The sequence below is a fragment of the Mya arenaria genome, chromosome 6, assembly GCF_026914265.1.
Source record: "Mya arenaria isolate MELC-2E11 chromosome 6, ASM2691426v1".
NCBI classification, from domain to species: Eukaryota; Metazoa; Mollusca; class Bivalvia; order Myida; family Myidae; genus Mya; species Mya arenaria.
Window position 1 is genome coordinate 8447969 of NC_069127.1, and position 26724 is coordinate 8474692.

Genomic DNA, 26724 nt, shown 5'->3' on the forward strand with positions numbered 1-26724 from the left:
TGCTGCATGGGACCTGTACCGATCTGGAGATCTAACCGACACCGGTCTACTAAAAAAGATTGAGTCCATATATGTGCACACCATCCCCAAACCGAACGAAAGTAAAAACTGAAGAACTTTATTATTATGTGTTGTGTTGTGAATAATATGTAAAGTACTTTAAAATTAAAAAAGGTTACTGTATATCATATATTAATGTTATTATTTAATTTTGCTGCGTAATCAATATTGAAATAAAGAAAAACACCAAAAAACAGATTTATCAAACACCAAAAAACTGATTTATTAATATAAAAATAATGTTATTTGCACTTAATTCAATAAAAATAAAGGTTGGAAAAAGTTTTGGGATAACATAAGTATGCACATAAACATATATAAAAAAGTGGGGGCGTTTTTTGGGGGCTATTTGACCAATTTTTAAAAGTGAGTAGGGGCTATTTGACCAAAATGGGGGCTATTTTACTTGGGGGCTATTTGACTAGGAAGCATTCTAAATATAGGTCATTGGAATTTACGGTTTTAATACTTGTAAATAGGAAAGTAGAGAAACTTTGATCGTAATTATATGCCGCTTAACTCACATATATAGTTAACAACCTTTTTTATTAAAAGAAGAATTTCATACAGAAGTATTTTTTGAATTATCGATTATATTTGTTTTATTCTTTGCTCAAAATATCTTAATTCAGATAATGTATATATTTCGGACACCGTCGAAGATTTTCGGATGCCAAAATTAAGAAGGCTTTTGTTAAGTGCACATGAAATCCCCTGCCAGAATAAGAATCTGAATAAAGGAAATACCGTGTGATATGCCATGAAACTATATTAACAAAATTGATACATATTTGTGAAAGGCTAGATAAAAGTAGATTGAGAATGAGAGCTACATGTAGACCTACTACAAGTACGTGCTGTATACTGATTGATCAGACCGCGGACATCGTGGTTTATATGTCCGTTCTCAGACTGAAAATGAATAATATGAATTGAAGTTTGTCTTTAAATGTTTTAGGGATGTTTTGTGACGGCTTTCCTGTTGAAATGTTGCAGACAATATGACACTCACGGGGGTGAAGCCGGAATACTAAATGAACTATGTCTGCGTTCCCTGCTGAATCGTATAGGCTGTTTCCGTGGACAGTGTACCCTAAGCCTGGATTTTTCAGGGCGCGATATGTAGACCTCCATCCAAGATTCAGAAGGATTATTGGTATTAAAAACATTATATTGTATATTATCTTATGTAAGAACATCTTTTTATGTACATTTTAGGATTTATCACATTTTTCTTGTGTTTGCTGTATGAATACAGTAGGACACGCCTGCAAATTCCATGCTTCTTGGTCATTTGTTTGCTTGCCCTACGGCATTCATACAGCATAAACGCAATAAAAGGTGTGATCAATAAATATATTTATATTTTAGGCCACACCAAATTGATAACTTGTTCATCGGATTTTTTCCAAAAAAATAATGGGGCGAGCGAGCGAAATAATAATAAAAATAAAAATATTTGTTTTGCATTAAGCAAAAAAGAGGAGCGAGCGAAGAGCGAACAAATATATATAGTGATTTAACTCACTTTTGCTCACATTTTATTCACTTATTATCTAAACAATGATATTGTAAACAGTACAAGGATAACATCCAGTGAAAGAATGAAAACACTAAAATATAATTCTATACAAATATTAGTTTTGAGATCAAGCAAATGCTATTTGAGATCAAGCAAATGTATTTCTTTAAACTATTTCATAAATGAGAGAACTCAAAACCACAGTTTTCCAGTTTTTTAGCTCTACTGGCCAAAGGCCAGAAGAGCTTATGCGATGGTAATGTGTACGTAGTATGTGCATCCGTGCGGTCGTGCGTCTGTAAACAATTGCTTGTGAACACGATACAGTCTTCAGTTTTGATTGTATCTCGATGAAACTTGTACAGTATCTAGATATCCATTAGAGCTCGGTTCCTGTCGAAAACCAGCCAGATCCGCCCATGCATGCCCAGATTATGGCCCTTGATAGTATAAAAAAATGCTATTGTGTAAACAATTGGTTGTGAACACGATACAGTCTTCAGTTTTGATTATATCTCGATGAAACTTGTACAGTATCTAGATATCCATTAGAGCTTGGTTCCTTTCGAAAACCAGCAAGATCCGCCGATGAATGCCTAGATTATGGGCCATGAAAGTTTTAAAGAAATGCTTTCTATTTTTAGCCAGGTCTGCATGAGCGAATTCTATTTTTAGCCAAGTTTACATGTATATGTTAATTCAAGTCTAAAGTTAAGGGAGACAATTTGCAAGTCTAGGATTTTGAGAGACAATTTGCTTTTTGCTTCTGCAGTTGATTTTGTGAATTACTCTACCTTGTTCTTGTTGAAAGCCCAAAGGCCATTTTTTAGCTTTAAGTTCTGTAGTTTGCGCATTCATCTTAACAAAATTGATTGTGAATGTTTAAGTTATGCACCTGGTGTCATTACTGGCCACACCCAGGGTTCACAGGTTTGGTAAACATAAATCTGGAAAGGTTTGAAAATCTTTTTGTGTGTTCGTGCATCCATCTCAGCACAATTGATTGTGAATGTTTGTTCAAATTGATCAATGTTGTCCTAGGATGCCCTTGACTTTGACCTTTTGACCAACTTTTTTTAACTTTTAAAACTACAGAAAATTTTACTATGAGTACAGTTTTGAAAGCATTTTTTTTTGTCAGATGACTTTTACTTGGCACATATTAAAATAGTTCACGCAACTAATCTGCTTACAATACTTTCTGGTCTCAGATGTTGAACGTGCTACGTTTTCAGGTAACCCAAACACAAAACATAAACTATATGTCTGTTGCCTTTTACCCATACATACATGCTCTGGATTGATATGACCACAAAAGCCATGCCAGTAGAGCATAGGCCCTTTTGGGCCTCTTGTTTTAAACCTTTTTGAAAAGTTTTTTCAAAATACCCTATGCATGGCTAAGTAAAAGCCTGGACACAAGCGCCAATGGTCACAGCCACCTGCCTGCACATGGCATATCCAAATCTATTAACTAGGTTTTCCACTTTTCCTGAGGAAAACTTGGTTAAAAATAATTATCTATTAAAATACATTGTCATATCTCATGCCATGGAAATGACTAGACAAGGTGACTTGAAAAATAACTCACAAAATGAATATAGGCATTTGCAGTCAAATATAAACTACAGCTACATGTATCACTCTTGCTTTGACTACATGATTGGCCTTGGTAGCCATCTAAGTTCTGGAAGAGAATTTACAAAAAACCTACACCTTATTGTTAATCATTACAGCTGAAAATATGTCACCGAAAATTCCAGCCAGCGCCAGTTTGATTTTAGGCTTTCTCAGAATTTAATGCCTATCTTTTTTAAATTTGCAGATTTTCCTTAATTTTTTTAGATATCTTATTCAAATTTAGACAAGTAATATAAAACATAAACATAAATACAAGACACTTTTACTTCTTTTGTACTGCAAATACTGATTGTGTCAGTTTTCATATATGGCAAAAAAATATTTCAAGAAAGTACAAGAATATGCAATATTTTTTCATAGACAAAAACATCAGCATAAATATTTAACACTTGAATGTTTTCATATATATATAGTTTAAATATACACATGAACATCTAATAAAATCTACAAACATTTATTCGCAACACAAAGCGTGATTAATACTTTTTTCCAATCACATAGTCAGGCACCATTTTTTTTATCCCTTTTGACTAATATTTACAAAATATACACAATCCGGCTTGTTTGATGTTTTTGTGTGAATGGTAAAACTCATGGGATTGCATGAAGCACATATAAATGTCAGTCAGGTTAATTTTTAGCGTCATCCTACTGTCCATGAACATTGACTCATCGGCGACCAAGGCCTCCACCACAAGCATGCCCTTGTTGCCTCATCGGGACAGGAATTTCATGATCCGCTGCGTCGGAGGAATCTGAAATTTTGATAAGCAATTTATACATAAATGTTCATTGTAGTATAATGTAGTATGCATTACTGAAACAGTTTGATGATGACACAAGAAAGGTGGTGTTCGTTTCTTGGCCAAACTTTAATTTTCTATTACTGTACATGCATTGCATATGAATTAAATAAACACTATACTCTGATCTGTAGCAAAATAAAAACAAACATGCATAAATCATTAAATGTACTGTATCATTATTTTTGAAGGAAACAAATAATACAAAAAATACATCATATTTGCTATATTAACAGCAAAACAAAGAAGTTAAAATACACACCTGAAGTTTTTACCTGGACAGGTGTAGTAGGTAAAGATGAACGGTTGGAAACTGTCTTTTCACTGTAACGATCATCCGAATTCGTTATGATAAAAATGTAACCCACAGCATACGTTTGTTTGAAAGAACAGCTGGTTTTCGGCAACGTCGTATATCATTGGTTATATTACTGCGTCGTGCTAATCAAATCGGAGCACAATATTGAAACAAACAATGACGTCATAACTACTTGCATATTACAAAATATAAATGTCAACGTTCATCTATACTAAGGACTAGGCGACTGTAAATATACAACTATACTGTACTGAAGTTCCATACATGGGTAAACATATTGCCTTTACATAGGCAGTCTAAAACTAACTATTTAACACAGTATCGAGCATCACGAGTTTGTCAAGTTAATTACCTGTTTGAGAATTAGCATTTATTATAGTAAACCAACAGTTTTAATACAAACCATCTTTTTTACAGATTCACTGCCGGAAAGTGTTAAAAACCAAGAGCTTCTTAATAAACTGGATGGAGTAAATGAACAACTAAAAGAATCTATTCGGATAGATGTTATAAGCGACGCTGATTTAACACATAAACAGTACATTCTAGATGAGACAGTATTACAAGATAAGGCTGACATCCTAGTGCCATCGTCGCTTGAAATATGCGTTTGCTACATACATTGTGCAAAATTAGATGATGCTTTTGCAATGGTAAGCCACTTTCATTTACACGGATTATTCAATGTTGACACTACATTTATAATTGAGCATGAACTTAACTTTGGAAAGTAAAAGCTTTGGCGCAAGAACATCACCTTGGGAAGATATCGTGATACAATAATAGATATATTTATACATTTGCAACCCTACGGATCTATGGTTTGTAGGGACGTGGCAATACATACATTTTCATGTACATTTGTATATGAACTTAAACTGAAAAAAGTAGTTTTAATACATAAACACTTGTTTATTTCTATATTACGCCTTACCTATTTTGAACGCAAATGACCCCACTGTAAATAACTATAAAAAACGATTTTCATTCATCGACTGACCTATCGTCGGATATCCACGACTGGCCCTCACCGTTCACCCGAATGGATACTATTGAAATTGGTCGCACTTGCGTATCCGACGACGGGCTATCCTACATTGAAGATCTGAATAATATACATACATTATTTCACTATTTCCAGCATACTGACGAAGTGTTGCGGAGCCTCATAAACGTGACAGGCAGGAAGTCAGCAGACACTGCGTTTCTTGCGTTCGATTTCAACTGCCCAGTTTCCGCTGAAGATATTGATCGAGTGACGAGCTATGTTTTTCAAAAGCTCGGGTTGCACGCGGAAAGTGATAGAGGGAAGTTGAAGTTCGTCTTCGTTGAAAATGAAGAATCATTACCTTTAGCGATATCAGAGTACTTAGAAAGTGAACTCGTTCAAGTTTTTCATGACATGTACTCATTTGTACTGTCGCTCATTCCAAAAGAAGGACATAAGAGATGTGTAACTACTTTGGAGGACTACACTCGAAGAAAGGGGGTGCGCTCAGCCATTCTTGCTTTTATGAGTGATGCACATATGCAAGTTGGGTATGACGAGGGATTTAAAGACGAACAGATTTTAACGAAACTAGGATGCCTTTTCAGATGCATTATATTAACACCATACCTGCAAAATAAGTATGGCATCCCTTCGTGGATTTGTTCTTCCGTGTTAGGTTCAATACACTTTGAGGATAGCTTCCAGTCTAGCGTAACTGAAGACACTTGTAGATTCATCAAGAAGTTTATTGAAAATAAACAAATGGCAATCACGGATTTTATACTCGTTTTTGGAACCCAAACAAAATACAGACGTATTAGCTTGGTAAGTTCCATGTTGCTTACAGATTTAGAAGGTTTGCTGAAAGAGACTGAACAGAAAATGGGATCAGTTGCCAGAGTTGTGCGTATTGCGAAGGAACTAGCGTTCGAAATTGAAGGGTTTCTGGAACAAGCAATCGGGAACGACTTTAGGCCTCATGCAGAACCGCCTATAGTATTCTTCGAAATGCGAATGGAGATTCTCAGGTATGTTTATATTTAAATCAAACGAAGTAGTCTTAAATCGTCAGCACAAACAAGACCGTAAAATCGCTGAGAACTTTTGTCAAACATTTTGATACTCGTAGGACTCCTGTGATACAATTTAAAAACTGATTGCAATTTTGAAAAAACTACTAGCTACGAAATATGTGTTCAGGTATGCGTGTGTTTGCAAGCTGGTTATGTAGTGTTCTCCTAATTAGATAAAATGTTTGGTTAATTGCCACTTAAGAAATCACTATAAATAATTCATGATGTTTTTTACTTATTCAGGTTGAACTATGTGTATTCAGTTGGCACAGTGTATAACGACTTCGTTATATACCTTAACGGACAAGGCTTTGAACCTACGACAACGGAAGAATTGGAAGAGGACCGGTTTTCAACATTGAAAATGTCCGCAGAATACGACATTAAAGCTGTGATGAAGAAACATTGCACCTTCTTTCCGTACAAGATTCAAGTTTTTTCGATGCCTATCTAGACATCTGCTGATAATCACTACTTTCCTGGTTCGAAAAGTTCAAAAGTTGGCAGTAACGGATGGGGAACGCTTGGCGGATTTTTCCGGAATTAACACGGCTCATTTGCAATCACCGGCGACCATGTGCTTGAGTGCGTGAATGAGGCGGAGATGATCGAGATTCACGACGTGACATTAGACCCCGCGGTAATTGGGTTGACCTCGCGAGATATGAGTGTGCGCGCGGGAGAAAATATTAATTTCAGCTTGGTGGATATTGCAGCAATAAATATCAACGAATGTGATAAATGCACAGTTGGGTTTTTGGATGCAGATTGCAAGCTTAGAGTGGCGGAGCGTTTTGAAGGACGTACCGTTTTTATACACGGGGCAAACTCATCTCTTACGACTGGTATTCTTGTGTCAGGCGATTTTGAAAGGAGTTCGACAGATTGCACGAGCAATTATGTTGTTTTCATAGAAGACAAACCTGGTTCAGCGGAAAGATTTGCCATGAAAGGAGATAGCGGGTGTGCAATGAGCGTGACCAAACTTGACGACCACAGTGCAAGACAACCCAGGAAGCTCCTTGTGCCTATTTTATATAGCGGGGAAAATGCAGATGTTGCGGAGACTTTTGATAACATTGAAGAAGCAGAACCGCAGGTACCTGAAAACACCGTGGCCTCCCGATTAAATGTGGCGTTGAATGCTCTTCGGGAAAAGAACCGACGTTTGCTATTTCCAGAAAATTGAGTGTTTCTCCTTATATCTTCCGAACTAAACTTAGGAAAGAGACGTTTTTTCTCCCACCTCATATAAGAAGATCCAATAATTTAACCATGCTAGAAATTCTTATCTTACCCGCGGGCGAAGGTAAAATGCCCTTATGGAACTCCTTTTTAATGTTCACCACACCAATTACCTCCATTGTTGAAGACTGTCGTCTGTAGCATCACTGAAACCTTGTCTTGTGGCAATATTTAGAACGCTAATTAATTATTTCTCACTTTAAATGTCACCATAAAACAGTTTTCACGCATATTTCAAGAAATAATGTTTTACTCTCCTTAGAACTATTTAAAGACCGATTTCATTATTAACATAATCTGAATCACTGCGCGCATATCCATGACAACCACGAATTATCGCATATCTATACGCAATTATTTTCACTAAGCACAAAAGAGTTCCAGCAAAAAATACATTTATACTTAATTTTGTTTAACTGAGATGGGAGAAAAAGTATCTACCATAGCCGCTCGTGTAAGATAGGTTCATCCCGACCCTCGCGCAGGGTGTTTTGCGGAAACGAGGTTAACCGCAAAACACCCTACGCTCGGGTCGGAATGAACCTATCCTACACTCTCGACCATGGAATATCCTCATAATTTTAAACTATAACGTTTTATATTAACGTTTTTCATCATGGTCCTGGAATTTGGAGTGACATGTTTCTTTACGTCGTGAAAGTTTATTTCTTTCAATTGTATTTTTTTACCTGCAACTAAAATTGCAAGATTAATTATTTGGCAACGATTACTTTTTTTATTGCTTGATTGTATATTCAATGATTATGCTACACGTTTGCTTCATTTACAATGTTTGCTTTGTTCACTTTCTTTAATTATTTACAAAGTGAATAGAATCCAGATTCTCTGAGTTTTGTATATTGCCGCGATTTGCCAAAAAAACATTTATGATTTTAAAAATATGGTAAATGATTTCCTTTTTTGTATGTAAATGTTGAAAATATATTGATTGAATGTGGTTTTACTGAATATATCTACATTATTTACAATATGAAATTATTGTAATTTATAATCATCATATTAAACTGAGTTATGTTTGCCGAAGAAATGTATGATAGTGATAGGTGATAGTGTGATTGTATGTTTTTTTATGTTGCTTAATATGTAACTTAGTATATGTGTTTTTGTAATACTTTTTGTGTGAAGGCCATGCTGAAAATAAGTAGTACGTCTGTAATGATTGTACACTTAGTATGTAACCTTCGTTAAATAAAGTTATTATTATTATTATTATTATTATTATTATTATTATTATTAATACAGATATCTACAGTGAATTATGAGTTCATCGATAAAATTATGCACGGTGCCATTAATTGATCTTTTTTAAGGAAATATTGGCACACTCAAAATCATGTTAACGGGAAAAAGGAATGCAACCCAATCTATATTCTTAAAGATATCGGCTCTTTCATATATAATTAATTGACAGCCATTATGTTTTTATCTAGCCAATAAAAATGTCTTGTTATTATATTGTTATTATGTTTTTTTGCTGACGAATATATGAAGCGCTGTCGAAATCTGAGAACCACCTATATACCTACTAAGTACCACTTATACTTGTTCATTTGATGTTCTTGTGTATTAATTCATTTGTTAATTATAACAACTTTTAACAATAAACCTAGATGTTAATGGCTTTGTATAACCGAGTATTGTCCTCCATAATCTGCAGTGACTTCTGTAATCATGACATACAGGTGAAATTACACCAATTCGGAAGCTTATCAGTGTGGCATGTGTTTTTAGCTCAACCTGTGCACAGCGTGAGCTATTTTGATAAGTTGTTCGTCGTCAACATTTTTCCTTCAAACTTCTTCTCCTCCTAAACCACTGGGACAATTTCACCTGTACAGGAGTGTTTCTTGGGCGGTCTTCTTCCAGATTCCTTCAATTAATGTGGTTCCATGCAGAACTCGGATTGCCATTGCAACCAAAATGATTTTTTTAAATTTCCTCATAATGCGCTGGCCCGACTTCAACATAATTTCACAGAAATGTTCCTTAGAAGAGCGTGTATTAAATTCCTTTACCCTAATCGTTTAAAAACATGGCCGCTAGGCGCGGGGCTACGTTTCACTGTACGTTTATGGAAAACTTTGAAATAAAAAATCCTCATAATCTGTTGGCCAAATTTTCAAATAAGTTCACAGAAATGCAAGTAAAGTAACCCTCTATCAAATTTTTGGCTACTTTTCAATGTATGTCTATAATGAAAACTTTGAAAATCTTCTCTCAAGAATCCGCTGGTCCTATTTTAAAATGAGTTCACAAAAATGATCTTTAGATGGCACTATCAAATTCCTTCACCCCATGTTGATTTTATCAAAAACATGACCGTCCGGTTCGGGATTACTTTTCACTATATGTCTATATGGAAAACTTATAATTTCACTGATATATTCCTAAGGTGACCATCAGTCTGTTGCCTGGGGCAGGGCTAGTTTCCACTTTATGACTAGATGGAGTTTTCCAAACGGGCGAATTCACCGCAATTGCCTATCCGGTGTGCTAGAAAAAGAGGTCTACTCACTCGGAGAGTTATTGTCCATTAATTGGCCTTGTCCAATTGCCTATGAAGCCTTTCTCCAATTGCCACCAAATTCAATCAGAACGTGTATTGGTATAATATCCCGAACAAGATCGATAAACAGACATATCGCTGAATAACCGAGAGTCATCGCCCTCTAATTATTAAAATGATCTCTTTATCGGTTTTGTCCGATCAATAACGTTTGAATCCTATGTCCAATCATTCCAAAATTTAGTCAGAATGTGTATTGGCAGAATATCTTGGTCAGGTTCGATATCCACTCCAGAGATACGACACTTGAATTGTCAAAAACTGTCTTGACATAGTGTTTTGAAACTGTACTGTTTTGTTCCCGTGTATTTGTATTGCCTTGATATTATTAATGTCTCGATTGTTTATAACAATCAATAATTTTGTTTGTGATCGTAACAAAGAAATGTGAAATATATTCATTGAATTTATATTTATGTTATTTTTTTTTACAAAATATAATTTATCAAAAATATCGTTTGTTTGTGTTGAAGAGGTTGTATAGGTTTGTATAAGTTGGTCTGCCTGTTTCACTGTAGATGACTCCTCTTGTTATGAAGGCCAAGGTCAAGGTTAATGTCAGCACAATACCATGAACTATTAGACAAGTTTGACCTAGAACAATACAAATTCAATTAAAGCTTTAACTTTCCCTGTAGATGGTCACTGTTCTTTTGGGATCCAGTAGGTCAAAGATTCTTCTGAAAACATTGACCTCACACTTACTGAAAAACACTTTGACCTAGAACCATGCAAGTTTTAGTGGTATTCAAAGTGAGGTAGAGAAACACCACGTATACGTGTTGTTGTACATGTACATGTAACACATACCTGGATGATGAAATGCACAACAATACTTATGTCCTCATACATGTACCCTTTCAGATGTAGTGGTTCGCAACATGCCCAATACTGCCAAATGATGATAAAATTTAAGCAAAACCTGGCAAATGTAAATGTGTCTAAGTTTCCAGAAAAAAAAGTCCTGAACATATCTCTTCTTTTATATGGAATGCATTGTAAAACAGGAGTTCGCATCAATTTTATGACATTTTCTATTCAAGTCTTTGGAAATGGTTGTCATTAATACGCAAATACATGCTTCTACAGCGTATGAACTCGACTGAACACATATTTAAACGCTTTGTGGCCTTCGCAACCAACCCGAAATGAAAGCGTAGTTTAGACTGGTCAGCTATGGTCAAAACCCTTGAAAAAAACGCTTAACTAAGCCGAACTAATAGTGCATTAAGACTTAACCTTGTTTACAACCAAGCCCCGATGGCATCGAGACATATCAGTGGCTTAACTATAAAATTGTAATTAGCGTACCAAGGGGATGCACCACTGGCATAATTGTATGACCTAATTATATCAAATGAATATGCCTTATAATATGTATTTCATCACATTTCGTTTCGAAGGGGATGCGATTATGTGAGCTTACGTTCCAAGTTTTAATTTAACAAACTTAATTTTACTGCATTGTTTTTCAATATTTTGCATTGTAAATGTCGGTGAAAAATAATTACAAGTGATTAACTTAACCGCCATTGATCTCGTGTCGTGCAAGACAGCTTTAAGCGACTAATACATGTATGTTCCTCATAATGACAATATAAGCAATAGTCACTTATAAATGTTTGAACAATACCAATTCCAGAAGCTCACTCATTCTATTCTCAAAACAGGTACTAAAGATGTCCAGCCTATAGAACAAGGGTCATACCTAACTCATACAGCAGCAGGTGCTAGCAATACTTCTGAAAATGACGTTTTCATGTCACCTGCCAGACATTCAAACAGAGTTCAAATTGAACAAAAAGAAACGTCAAGAGAACTCGCTCTGAAAGAAAATAAACTTGGTGAAACTAAAGAACCTACCTAAGTATAAGCATATGCCCAACGAATAGCGGCCAGGAGTATACACAACGAAACCCCTTTATAATGGAATTGAATACTTAATACTGCCTTGTTCAATTCAACAAACAGTACTACTGAGGTCTACGTGCGCATCTGAAACAAGCAAATGGGGTTCAAACTATCGATAGCAATATCTCAAATATGATATTCTCCATATATACATAAAAGGGAAACCCCCTTACCAGCCAAACGCCAATGTTCGACACTAGCAAGCTGACTAGACAGGGAAACCCCCTTTACCAGCCAAACGCCAACGTTCGACACTAGCAAGCTGACAGGAAAACCCCTTTTCCAGCCAAACGCCAACGTTCGACACTAGCAAGCTGACAGGGAAACCACCTTTACTAGCCAAACGCCAACGTTTGACACTAGCAAGCTGACAGGGAAACCCCCTTTACCAGCCAAATGCCAATGTTCGACAATAGCAAGCTGACAGGGAAACCCCCTTTACCAGCCAAACGCCAACGTTCGACACTAGCAAGCTGACTAGACAGAGAAGCACCCTTTACCAGCCAAACGCCAATGTTAGACACTAGCAAGCTGACAGGAAAACCCCTTTTCCAGCCAAACGCCAACGTTCGACACTAGCAAGCTGACAGGGAAACCCCCTTTACCAGCCAAACGCCAATGTTAGACACTAGCAAGCTGACTAGACAGGGAAACCCCCTTTACCAGCCAAACGCCAACGTTCGACACTAGCAAGCTGACAGGGAAACCCCCCTTTACCAGCCAAACGCCAACGTTCGACACTAGCAAGCTGGCAGGGAAACACCCTTTACCAGCCAAACGCCAATGTTCGACACTAGCAAGCTGAGAGGGAAACCCCCTTTACTAGCCAAACGCCAAGGTTCGACACTAGCAAGCTGACTAGACAGGGAAACCCCCTTTACCAGCCAAACGCCAACGTTCGACACTAGCAAGCTGACTAGACAGGGAAACCCCTTTACCCGCCAAACGCCAACGTTCGACACTAGGAAGCTGACTAGACAGGGAAACCCCCTTTACCAGCCAAACGCCAACGTTCGACACTAGCAAGCTGACTAGACAGGGAAACCCCCTTTACCAGCCAAACGCCAACGTTCGACTCTAGCAAGCTGACTAGACAGGGAAACCCCCTTTACCAGCCAAACGCCAACGTTCGACACTAGCAAGCTGACTGGGAAACTATTACGATATACAGCAAAAGAAAATAGATTCGTCGAGCCTCCATCTTACAAAAAGCAACCAAAAGAACCAAGACCTTTGTATAATCAACCCAGTGGCCACATCGATTCTTCATACGTGCAGATAACATTTACAGCGTATTATCACCACGCTCCCATCTATGATCATAAATCGGTGGCTATGCTGTTAATTACGTTTTTTTGGTACCAGGACCATAAAATAAACATTCACATCGAAGTCAAAGCGGTAACAGAATACTGTTCAACGTGTCTTCGTGAATAACGCATCAGATCCTAACTCGGCATGTATGATAGAAGAATTGTATAGTAAAAGTCAATATGAACGACGACAATACGTCTCCCAAGAATGTTATATCACTTGATGCTTAGTCAACGTTTGATGTAGTTGACCACAACCGCATGCTTAGAAGACTTCGAGACGAATGTTTACGGGGCTTAGTTCACCTCTTCTGAATAGATTTCGCGCAGAACTGTAAGACTGCGCACCAAGCTTCAGCTTGCAGCGGGGATATATGTTCTGTAAACAACAAGGAAATATTTACTGATCAACACCAAGTATATATGTTACATGTAATAAAACTTTGTGTTACTATACCCTGCTTGAAGCATACGCGTGCAACACTAGTTGACATTGATTCCGATCGCATGGACTTCCTGGATCCAATATGCTATGAAGGGTTGGCGAGTAGTGTTCTCTCGAATAAGAAAGCCTTAGCGATCCCATGAAGTAAAGCGTCAGTGAAAATGTTATTCATTTTGGACGTTGCTAGAATTAGGGCTGTGGGTAAGCGGAACACTTCACGAGGCATTCGGCAGGAGACCAAATTTAAAAGTCTGCCAGTTATTCATCACTGTGGTCGAAACAAAGAAACAAAATGGAAAAGAAGGAGAAATAGAATTACGAGTGCATGAATGCGTGTGTTACGAGTGCATGACAACGTGTGGTTCGCCTACGAAGAAGAGGAAATAGTATTACGAGTGCATATCAACGTGTGGTTCGCCTACGAAGAAGAGGAAATAGTGTTACGAGTGCATGACAACGTGTGGTTCGCCTACGAAGAAGAGGAAATAGTGTTACGAGTGCATATCAACGTGTGGTTCGCCTACTAAGAAGAGGAAATAGTGTTACGAGTGCATGACTACGTGTGGTTTGCCTACGAAGAAGAAGAAATAGTATTACACGTACGAGTGCATGACAACGTGTGGTTCGCCTACGAAGAAGAGGAAATAGTATTACGAGTGCATGACAACGTGTGGTTCGCCTACGAAGAAGAGGAAATAGTGTTACGAGTGCATATCAACGTGTGGTTCGCCTACGAAGAAGAGGAAATAGTGTTAAGAGTGCATATCAACGTGTGGTTCGCCTACGAAGAAGAGGAAATAGTGTTAAGAGTGCATGACAACGTGTGGTTCGCCTACGAAGAAGAGGAAATAGTGTTACGAGTGCATGACAACGTGTGATTCGCCTACGAAGAAGAGGAAATAGTATTACGAGTTTGTGGCTGCGTGTGGTTTGCCTACGAAGAAGGAGAAATAGTATTACGAGTGTATGGCTGCATGCGTGTGGTTCGCCTATGAAGAAGTGGAAATAGTATTACGTGTGCATAAATGCGTGTGGTTCGTCTACCTTGAAAGAAGGAGAAATAGTATTACGAGTGCATGACTGCGTGTGGTTCGCCTAAAAAGTCATCGGTTCGCCTACGATGAAGAGGAAATAGTATAACGAGTGCATGATTGCTTGTGGTTCGCCTATAAAGGAGAAATAATAGTATTACGAGTGCATGAATGCGTGAGGTTCGACTACTGCGAATAAGGAGAAATAGTATTATGAGTGCATGACAGTGTATGGTTCGCCTACATAGAAGAGGAAATAGTATTACGAGTGCATGACTGCGTGTGGTTCGCATACGAAGAAGGAGAAATAGTATTACGAGTGCATGACCGTGTGCGGTTAGCCTACGAAGAAAGGAAAATAAAATATATATAGACAACATGCATATGGCCAAACTATTTCTTGTACGTTAAATTCCTTAGTGTCACTTATTCAAATATTTTCAAAGCTAAACAACCGGTAAACTTCAAAAAAAATTACATAATAATGGTGAACATTACATTCATAAATTATTGAGTAAGCGGTCAATCGACAGTAAATCTAGTTCAATAGTTAAACCTAACCGTACAAATTTACTTGCATTCTTTATGTATTGCTCAACGTCAAGGTACTACAGGCCGGGTCGAACTCGTATGGATGAAGGGAAAACGTAACACAAGCTTTGAATGAAAATAGGGCATTTATTAATGCCATAAAATTGTTTTTACGAAATATCGTAAAATAACACATTCAGTGTCAATAGCATGTGTATAACAACATTTCATTCTAAATATAGTTCATTGGAATTTCCGGTTACTTGTAAATAGGAAAGTAGAGAAACTTTGATCGTAACTATATGCCGCTTTACTCACGTATATAGTTTGCAACCTTTTTTTTATTAAAAGAAGAATTTCATACAGAGGTAATTTTTGAATTTTCGATTATATTTGTTTTATTCTTTGCTCAAAATATCTTAATTCAGAAAATGTGTATATTTCGGACACCGTCGAAGTTTTTCGGACTCTTAAAATAAGAATAAAATCTGAATACTGGTAAAGGAAATATCGTGTGATATGCAATGAAACTATATTTACAAAATTGTTAATATTTGTGAAAGGCTGGATAAAAGTTGATTGAGAAAAAGAGCTACATGTTGAGTATATACTGATTGATCAGACCAAAGGGGGTTGTCATGGTGCCAGGACTCTATACAAGGGTCAATTGTGATCAAAACTAGGTCCAGACCCCCAAAAAACATGTGACCCCCCTTATATATATATATATATATATATATATATATATATATATATATATATATATATATATATATATATATATATATATATATATGTTACACCCCCCTTTGGATCAGACCACGGTCACCGTGGTTTATATGTCCGTTCTCAAATTTAAAAAATGAATATTGTGAAATGAAGTCTGCCTTTAAATGTTTCAGGGATGATTTGTGACGGCCTTTCCTGTTGAAATGAAGGGTGAAGCCGGAATACTAACTGAACTATGTCTGCGGTCCCTGCTGTATCGTATAGGCTGTTTCCATGGACAGTGTATCCTAGGCCTGGCTTTTTCAGGGCGCAATATGTAGACCTCCATCCAAGATTCAGAAAGATTATTGGTATTAAAGACATTACATTGTATATTAGCTTAATCGGGGACATTTATTTGAAATCAAACGCTTATACACTCCTACGCACAGGGTACAAAAGGTAGAAAATTTAGCTCTATATATGCTTATCAAATAATGCTCACCATGAGCCATTTTCTGACCACTGTGCGCAAGAGTGTATACTCATGGAGGATGACTAAAGGAATTGTTTTACTTATGTAAGAACATCTTTTTCTGTAGATTTTAGGATTTATCACATTTTTCTTGTGTTTGCTGTATGAATACAGTAGGACACGCCTGCAAATTCCATGCTTCTTGGTCATTTGCTTGCTTGCCCTACGGCGTTCTTACAGCATAAACGCAAGAAAAGGTGTGATCAATACATATATTTTAACGAATTATCCATTATGATGAAAAACAAGCAGTATCTTTTTCAATTGAGCATTTGTTCTGAGAGCAATGTAACCCACAGCATACGTTTGTTTGAAAGAACAGCTGTTTTTTGGTAACGTCGTATATCATTGGTTAAATGACTGCGTCGCGCTAATCAAATCAAAGCACAATATTGAAACAAGAAATGGCGTCAAAACCCCTTGCATATTACAAAATATAAATGTCAACTTTCATCTATACGAAGGACTAGGCGACTGTAAATATACAAGTATACTGTACTGAAGTTCCATACATGGGTAAACATATTGCCTTTACATAGGCAGTCTAAAAATAACTATTTAACACAGTATCGAGCATCACGAGTTTGTTTAATAACCTGTCTGAGAATTAGTATTTATTATAATAAACCAACAGTTTTAATACAAACCATCTTTTTTACAGATTTACTGCCGGCAGTTGTTAAAAACCAAGAGCTTCTTAATAGACTGGATGCAGTAAATGAACAACTAGGAGAATCTCTTGGGATTAATGTTATAAGCGACGCTGATTTATCAGTTAAACAGTACATTCTAGATGAGACAGTTTTACAAGATACGGCTAGCATCCTAGTGCCATCGTCGCTTGAAATATGCGTTTGCTACATACATTGTGCAAAATTAGATGATGTTTTTGCAAAGGTAAGCAACTTTCACTTACACGGATTTTTCAATGTGTTGACACTACATTTATAATTGAGCATGAACTTCACTTTAGAGTAAAAACTTTGGCGCAAGAACATCACCTTGGGAAGATATCGTGATACAATAATAGATATATTTATACTTTTGCAACACCACGGACCTATGGTTTGTAGAGCATTGGCAACACATACATTTTCATGTACATTTATATATGAACTTTAACTGAAAAAAGTAGTTTTAATACATAAACATTTCTATATTACGCCTTACCCAATTTGTACGCAAATGACACTACTTGAAATAATTATAAAAAAGATGTTCATTCATCGACTGACCTATCGTCGGATATCCACGACTGACCCTCACCATACACTCGAATGGATAATATTGAAATTGGTCGCACTTGCGCATTCGACGACGGGCTATCCTACATTGAAGATCTGAATAATATACATACATTATTTCACTGTTTGCAGCATACTGACGAAGTGTTGCGGAGCCTCATAAACGTGACAGACAGGACGTCAGCAGACACTGCGTTTCTTGCTTTCGATTTCAACAGCCCAGTTTCCGCTGAAGATAACGATAGAGTTACTAGTTATGTTCTCCAAAACCTCGGGGTGCACGCGGAAGGTCATCGGAGACCGAATTTGAATATTGTTTTCGTTGAAAATGAAGTTTCATTACCTTCAGCGATATCAGAGTACTTAGAAAGTGCACTTGTTCAAGTTTTTCATGACATGTACACCTTTGTACTGTCGCTCATTCCAAAAGAAAGACATAAGAGATGTGTAACTACTTTGGTTGGCTACACACGAAGAAAGGGGGTGCACTCTGCCATTCTTGCTTTTATGAGTGATGTACATATGCAGTTTGGGGATGTCGAAGGATTTACAGACGAACATATAAAACGGATTTTAACGAAGCTGGGGCGCCTGTTCAGATGCAGCATATTTACACCGTACCTGCAAAATAAGTACGGCATCCCGTCGTGGATTTGTTCATCCGTGTTAGATTCAATACAGTTTGAGGATCACTTCCAGTCTAACGTTACGGATGAAACCAGTCGATTCATCATCAAGTCTATTGAAAATGTGCGAAAGGAAATCAAGGGACCAAATGATTTTGTTCTCCTGTTTGGAAACCAAACGAAAGAAAAACGTTTTAGCTGGGTTAGTCCCAAATTGCTGACTGATTTGCACGATTTGCTACAATTTGCCGAAAGGAAGATTGCATCAGTTACCCGAGTTGTTGGTATTGTAAAGAAACTAGCGTTCGAAATAGAAGGGTATCTAGAACAAGCAATCGGGAACGACTTCAAGCCTTATGCAGAACCGCCTTTTGTACCAGGCGAAATACGAAAGGAGCTTCTAAAGTACGTTTATTTAATAAAAACGAAGAAGGTTTAAATCGCCAAAAACATAATCATGAACTCGTTGAGATAAATTGTTAAATATTGATCATTTCCGTTATATTCCGGTAGTACAATTTACTACAATTTTATTGCAGTTTAGAAACCACTATCGCCTACTTCCTAAGACTTATTAATTAGGTGTTTCTAGACTAGAAAGTTTTGTATTTGAGTCTTTTCTAAATTGATTAATTGTTTGGTAATTGCCACTTAAGAAATCAATATGAATAGTTCATGATGTTTTTCTCTTTTTTTTTCAGGTTGAACTATGTGTATTCAGTTGGCACAGTGTATAACGACTTCGTTATATACCTTAAAGGAGACGGACGTGAACCTATGGAAACGGAAGAATTGCAAGAAGACCGGTTTTCAACATTGAAAAGGGCCGCACAATACGACATTAAAGCATTGATGAAGACCCATTGCACCTTCTTACCTTACAAGCTGCAGGTTGTTTCGAGGCCTATCCAGACATTTGCTGATAATCACTTCTTTCCTGGTTCGAAAATTTCAAAAATAGGCAGTAACGGTTGGGGAACACTTGGTGGATTTTTCCGGAATAAACATGGATCATTTGCGATCACCTGCGACCATGTGCTTGAGTGTGGGGATGAGGCGGAGGTCGGGATTTTCGAAGGGACATCAAATCCCGTGGTGATCGGGTGGACCTCGCGAGATATGAGTGTGCGCGCGGGAGAAAATATTAATTTCAGTTTGGTGGATATTGCAGCAATAAAAATGAAAGAATGTGATAGATGCACTTTGGAGTTTCTGGATGCAGATTGCAAGCTTAGAGTGGCGGAGCGTTTTGAAGGAACATCGTCAGATTTACGCAGACGTACCGCTTTTAAACACGGTGCAAAATCTTCTCTTACGACTGGTATTATCGTGTCCGGTGATTTTGAAATGAGTTTGGCAGACTGCACGAGTAATTATGTTGTTCTTATAGAAGACAAACCTGGTTCAGCGGAAAGATTTGCCATGAAAGGCGATAGCGGGTCTGTCATAAGCGTGATCGGACTTGACGACCACAGTGCAAGACAACCCAGGATGATCCTTGTGTCTATTTTATTTGGCGGGGAAATGCAGATGTTTGCGGAGACGTTTGATGACATTGAAGAAGCTGAACCGTTTGAGCCCGAAAACACCGTGTCCTTCCGACTAAATGTGGCGTTGAATGCTCTTCGGGCAAAGAACCAACGTTTGCAATTTCCAGAAAATTGAGTGTTTCTCCAAATTTCTTCCGAACTAAACTTAAGAAAGAGACGTTTTTATCTTAAACTATAACGGTTTATGTACGTTTTTCATCATGTTCCTGGAATTTGGAGTGAGATGTTTCTTTACGTCGTGAAAGTTTATTTCTTTGATATGTTTTTTTTTTACCTGCAACTAAAATTGCAAGAAGGAACGACCAGATAAATTATTTGGCAGCGATTACTTTATTAAATTGCTTGATTGTATATTCAATGATTATGTTTTACATTTGCTTCCAATACAATGTTTGCTTTGTGCATTTTCTTTAATTATTTAAAAAGTGAATAAGTCCTGGAGAAGATCCTCTGATTTCTGATGGGCTGTAAAACACTTTAAAATCTATTACACGCATAGGTCCTGCCCCAATACAGATAACCACAGTGCGCCCATAAATAATGAGTTCATCTATAGAATATGCACGTTTCCCTAAATTTATCTTTTTAAGGAAATATTGGCCCACCCAAAATAATGTTATCAGGAAATGGGGATGCATCCTAATCTAAATTATTAAAGAAATCGGCTCTTTCATATATAATTAATCGACAGCCATTTTTTTTATCTAGCCAATGAAATGTTATCATTTTTTTCTGCTGACAAATATATGAAGCGCTGTCGAATACTGAGGACCACCTATACTTACGGAGTACCACTTATACTAACACTTGTTCATTTGATGTTCGATAATTATTACAACTTTTAACAATAAACCTAGAATTGCATGGCTTTATATAACCGAGCTTTGTCCTCCATAATCTTCAGTGACTTCTGTAATCACACCAATTCGGAAGCTACTTAGTGTGACATGTGTTTTAGCTCACATGCGCACAGCGTGTGCTATTGTGATAGAGTGATAGTCCGCTGTCCGCCCGTCGTCAACATTTTCCTTCATACTAGTTCTCCCAAACCATTGGGACAATTTCACCTGCACAGGAGTGTTCCTCTTCCAGATTCCTTTAATAAAAGTGGTTCCATGCAGAACTCGGGTTGCCATAAATTTTGCAACCAAAAGGATTTTTTTTTAAATCTCCTCAGAATGCGCTAGCCCGATTTCAACATAATTTCACAGAATGTTCCTTAGATAAGCCTGTATTAAATTCCTTTACCCTAATCGTTTAAATCAGAATCTGTTGGCCGAATTTTCAAATAAGTTCACAGAAATGCAAGTAAATTAACCCTTTATCAAGTTTTTTTAACCCATGTTGATTAATTAAAAGACATGACCGCTGGGGGGGGGGGCTACTTTCCAATGTATGTCTTTATGGAAAACTTTTAAACTCTTCTCCGAAGAATCCGCTGATCCTATTTCAAATTGAGTTCATAGAAATGTTCTTTTGATGACACTCTATCAAATTCTTTCACTCCATGTTGATTTTATCAAAAACACGGTCGCCCGGTGCTGGGTTACTTTTCACTATACGTTTATATGGAAAACTTATAATTTCACTGATATATTCCTAAGTTGACAATCAGTCTGTTGCCTGAGGCATTTATGACTAAATGGAGTTTTCCAGCACAGGCGAATTCACCGCAATTGCCTAACGGTGTGTTAGAAAATGAGGGATAACGCTCTACTCACAGTTATTGTCCTTTAATTGGTCTTGTCCGTCCAATTACCTAAGAAGCCTTTCTCCAATTACCACCAAATTCAATCAGAATGTGTACTGGCATAATATCTCGGACAAAATCGATAACCAGACATATCGCTGAATAATCGAGAGTCATCGCCCTCTAATTATTTAAATGATCTCTTATTGGTCGTGTCCAAACAACAACTTCTGAATCCTCCGTCCAATCATTCCAAAATTTAGTCAGAATGTGTATTGGCAGAATATCTTGGTCAGGTTCAATATCCACTTGTCTATTCAGTCACTCCAGAGATACGATACTTGAATTGTCAATAACTGCCTTGACAGTTTTCGCTCTCTTAACTTTGCCTTAGTTTAACCACTCATCTAAAAAACAGTTTGCGCTCCTGTTTTGCAATATCATGATATGTATTGGTCAGTTCAAGCTTAGTCAGATTGTTCTCCTTGATAAAATTTCGACCGCTTGTGTAAGTGGGTCACATCGAGTCACAAAGTCGGCCACTAGGTTAAATGCTAGAAAACTTTGATTTGGAACACACGAGATACATTATATTTGGTCCAATATTCAAGAATCTTAATCAAATCTTAGATTGTTTTGTCTGGAATCTAAACTTTTTGTATCAGTTGGTCAGACTTTGTAAAACAACTGTGATCAGAATGTTCCCCTATATATGTGTTATCTTGGTGGACTTTAAAAGTGGGTCACATGGGATCAAAAACTAGATCATTAGGTCACATCTAAAATCTAACGAACAATCAGGCAATTTATCCACTTCAAGCTTCATGAAACATTATGAAATGATTGTCTCGATGAAATTCTGGATAAGTTTTAAACTAGCTTGCCCACCGGCGAAGATAAAATGCCCGTATGGAACTCCTTTTTTATGATCACCACATTGTAATCACCTCCCTTGTTGAAGACTGTCGTCTGCAGCATCATGGAAACCTTGTCTTCTGCCAATATTTAGAAAGCTAATTAATTATTTCTCACTTCAAATGTCACCATAAAACAGTTTTCACGCACCTTTCAAGAAATAATGCTTCACTCTCCTTAGAACTATTTAAAGACATATATTTGACTCTTAACATAATCTGAATCACTGCGCGCATATCTATGACAACCACGAATGATCGCATATCAATACGCAATTATTTTCACTTAGCACAAAAGAGTTCCATCAATAAAGACATTTTCACTTTATTTTGTTTTACTGAGGTGGGTGAAAAGGCATCTACCATAGCCGCTCGTGTAAGATAGGTCCGACCCGAGCATAGGGTGTTTGCGGAAACGAGGTTTACCGAGTTTCCGCAAAACAACCTGCGCGAGGGTCGGAATGAAAATCTTACACTCTCGACCATTGAAGATACTTATAATCTTGCCCACGGGCAAATATAAAACAAGTACCCGTATGGAAATCCTTTTTTATTGTCATCATACAATTACCTCCCTTGTTGAAGACCGTCGCATGTAGCATTATGCAAACCATAACTTGTGGCAATATTTCAAATCATAATTACTTATTTTTCGCTTCAAATGGCACCATAAAACAGTTTTAACTCTCCATTAAAAAAAATGCTGCACTCTCCTCAGAACTATTCAAAGAACGATTTGACTATTTACATAATCTGAATCACTGCGCGCATATCAATGGCAACCACGAAGTATCACATATCTATACAGACATTTTTTTTCACTACGCACAATAAAAGGTTCAACGGAAAATTTCATTTATACTTTATTTGGTTTAACTGAGGTGGGAGAAAAACCTAGTTTCCGCGAAACATCCTACGCTCGGGTCGGTATGAACCTATCTTACATTATCGGCCATGGAAGATACTTATACTCGCATATTCAACGTTCATAAAAGTCCATCATCACACTTCGGCCGTTTTGCATGTTTCGGTTGGAATATTTCACCAACATTTGATTTCCATTCCATCTTCTTTGCCTGAATCATGTGGAGGATATCAATTCAACAAGTTTCCTTGTTTTCTTTCGTTTTAACTTATGCCAGCGAATCAAAGCATGGTTATTCCATCGCAGACTCTCAAACAACACATTGAATCATGAAAACAAATTAATGACTGATAAGATTTTTTACCGATGTTTAGGTTTGAAGCCCGATTAAACAGAACCAGTTCGGTCACACCGCTGGCTGAGACATGGACATGAACCAAGCTAGCAACGGCAAACATCGGGCCGACATAAAGCCGATTTCACAAGCCATATCGGCCATGCATTGGATTTTAGGTGGATGCTTCACCTTTTTATGGCGTCTCAATATCAACTAGCCGCCTTTAAGACGAACATTGAAACAACTTTGACGTTTCAACTTTCAGATTACTGGTGTTTCATCGTCATACTTTAATCAGCGTATTTTTTAACACTCAGTATTTATTTTTTAACACTCAATATTTAATGCAAGTTACATAAATATTATTTCATATTAAAATTTATTATACAATGTTAAAACAACATAATTAGTTTAAAAACATTTTAAATGTGATATGTGTTACACCTGGTACCAATCCTGTTCCCAGGTTACATATACGAATTATTGGTTTCTGGAATTTTGAAATATTGTGTAATAGTTACTTATTAGAATAAAACATACACACTGTTCGTCAACGGACAGCTAAACCAGAGACGAATGAGTCTAACAACTTAAATATACAACAAAACCGATTCACACGGAACAATGACAACTTTTCACAGAGATTTGATTGCAGTTAGTCATGCGACAGACAACAGTGGAAGAGAAAATGGCCATTGAAAAGTAGTATACATGTATGATATTGGCACGACCGATCGACCCTGGTCGGATAGATATAGTAGTAACAACTCTACTTTAGCATGCTCTTCAAGAAATGTAAAAATGTAATTGAGTTTCCTTTGTCGATAGTTGACTCATAGCGAACTGCCATGCTTGAACACCTAATCTTTATTAATTTAATACAACATCGGCAACGTGAGCCGCCTACATCAGCCCGATGTGTATATCTCAGTGTGGACATACCACGTGGTTTGTGACGTCACATTTAGTTATAACGTGAAGTAAAATACCGCTCGACTCAAAAAGGATTATCGCTGTAAGTGTGTTATTTTTATATCAATTTTTATAAAACCTAGCGGAGGCTAAGCGGAAAAATGTACACTACACTCGGTTACTAAGCGGCATGTTCAGTAATTTATAGTTTTTTTCAAAAATCGTGGGCAAATGCTGAAAATGGACAAAGTATTGTTTGTTATGACGAGAAGCAAATTACGTTTCTGGTCCAAAAAGTTGTTTATATATATATTCACCATGTTTGCCTTAAAACGGAAGTATCGGAATTCATATTCTATTCTCAGGGTATATACATACCTACAAATAAGGCATACAGTAAATAGAAATATCAAACGTTTGTATTTTGTTATGACGAAAAGCAAAACCTATTTGGTTATGACGAAAAGCAGTTTTTAGGAACAATTGCCGACCTCGCTCCATCTTGCAATGAGCCCACTTTGAACCTGTCTTGCATCGAGCATCGGTTATGTTTAACAGCAATTAAAAGACATATACATATAGTAATATGACAACTACATGTCACTGCTAAGTATGTCACTCAATTTATTGATCAGAAAACTTTATGATTCCAACAACACGTTGCATGTTCTTCATAAGCTTGTCTGGTATTTTTTGAGAAAAATGGAGTTTGTGTCGTCGGTAGATTAGAAGTGCAACTTGATTAAATGCATATTTATAGACATATGTTAAAGTGAATACATAGTGATAAACCTTGATGTCGAACAATTGAAGCAAAACCATGTTTACTGGCACAATAAAGAGGGTCAATGATTTAATCAAACAAAATGTTTTCTTTTTTTAGAATGATGCGGCCTCCCCTTGCCATGGGGAAGCGCTGCAGGCGAGCAAAGAAAAAACAAGGGGGAGGACGTAATTTCGTTTCATGCAAACATTAAATGAGAAAATCGTTTCATGGCAAACAAAATGGCGGATTTAGAATGAAAAGTACTGATTCAGGAACCAACTTTTGCCTGGTAAGTGGACTTTTTCTTAAAATTTTGAAAAATGTATGCGTCCAGTATGTGGCGAAAACATATTCTTCGATCTTAGTTAGGTATCAAAACTTTAAAGATAAAAAAGTTATTAAAAAGATTGTGGCTTAGGAGGCAATGTGTACAAATAAACGTGTTGATTTTATCCACAAGTTTTCGTATTTTCTCGGCAAATATGGCATATCGATCGTGTTGTAACGGTGCTTCCATGTATGTATTCCTATTTTCAAAACTTGGTTATTGCTCGACTGTACACGTTTCCTGGCCGATTTTTTTTCCTTAACCCCACCCTCTCCATTTTGTTTATTGCAAGCACATTATCCACATTTTGGTGAAATGTAAACAAACTTCTGCACAATTGTTTAGCCTTGAGAGGCTACGTTTTTAGTTCTGAGAATCGCTAATGATCACGAGTCTTTCAGTTTGGTATGTGATGTGTATCTTAATTTGATGCCTAACTAAGATGTTTTCGCCACATACTGGACGCATACACTCAAATTTTTAAGAAAACGTCCACTTACCAGGCAAAAGTTGGTTCCTGAATCAATACTTTTCTTTCTAAATCCGCCATTTTGTTTGCCTTGAAACATTTTTCTCACTTAATGTTTGCATGAAACGAAATTACGTCCTCCCCCTTGTTTTTTCTTTGCTCGCCTGCAGCGCTTCCCCATGGCAAGGGGAGGCCGCATCATTCTGAAAAAAGAAAACATTTTGTTTGATTAAATCATTGACCATCTTTATTGTGCCGATAAACATGGTTTTGCTTCAATTGTTCGACATCAAGGTTTATCACTGGCG

The 26724-nt window shown here is 37.1% G+C and overlaps 1 protein-coding gene across 1 annotated transcript; it reads left to right on the top strand.

Annotated features, from left to right (window-relative positions):
- Positions 1 to 569: 569 nt before the first annotated feature.
- On the top strand, positions 570 to 20993 carry LOC128237083 (uncharacterized). The gene is made up of 10 exons (XM_052952288.1): positions 570 to 1216; positions 4763 to 4998; positions 5487 to 6364; positions 6653 to 6861; positions 7342 to 7575; positions 14439 to 14782; positions 16633 to 16642; positions 17377 to 17612; positions 18092 to 18990; positions 19287 to 20993. Exons 1-10 carry the CDS (start codon positions 1102 to 1104, stop codon positions 20248 to 20250), a joined length of 4125 nt encoding a protein of 1374 aa, XP_052808248.1. The 5' UTR covers positions 570 to 1101; the 3' UTR covers positions 20251 to 20993.
- The last annotated feature ends 5731 nt before the right edge of the window (positions 20994 to 26724 follow it).

Coding starts and splice junctions, on each gene's coding strand:
- LOC128237083 (XM_052952288.1), top strand. CDS start 1,102: ATGTCTGCGTTCCCTGCTGAATCGTATAGGCTGTTTCCGTGGACAGTG. Junction 1,217..4,762: donor AAGATTCAGAAGGATTATTG/GTATTAAAAACA, acceptor TCTTTTTTACAG/ATTCACTGCCGGAAAGTGTT. Junction 4,999..5,486: donor TAGATGATGCTTTTGCAATG/GTAAGCCACTTT, acceptor CACTATTTCCAG/CATACTGACGAAGTGTTGCG.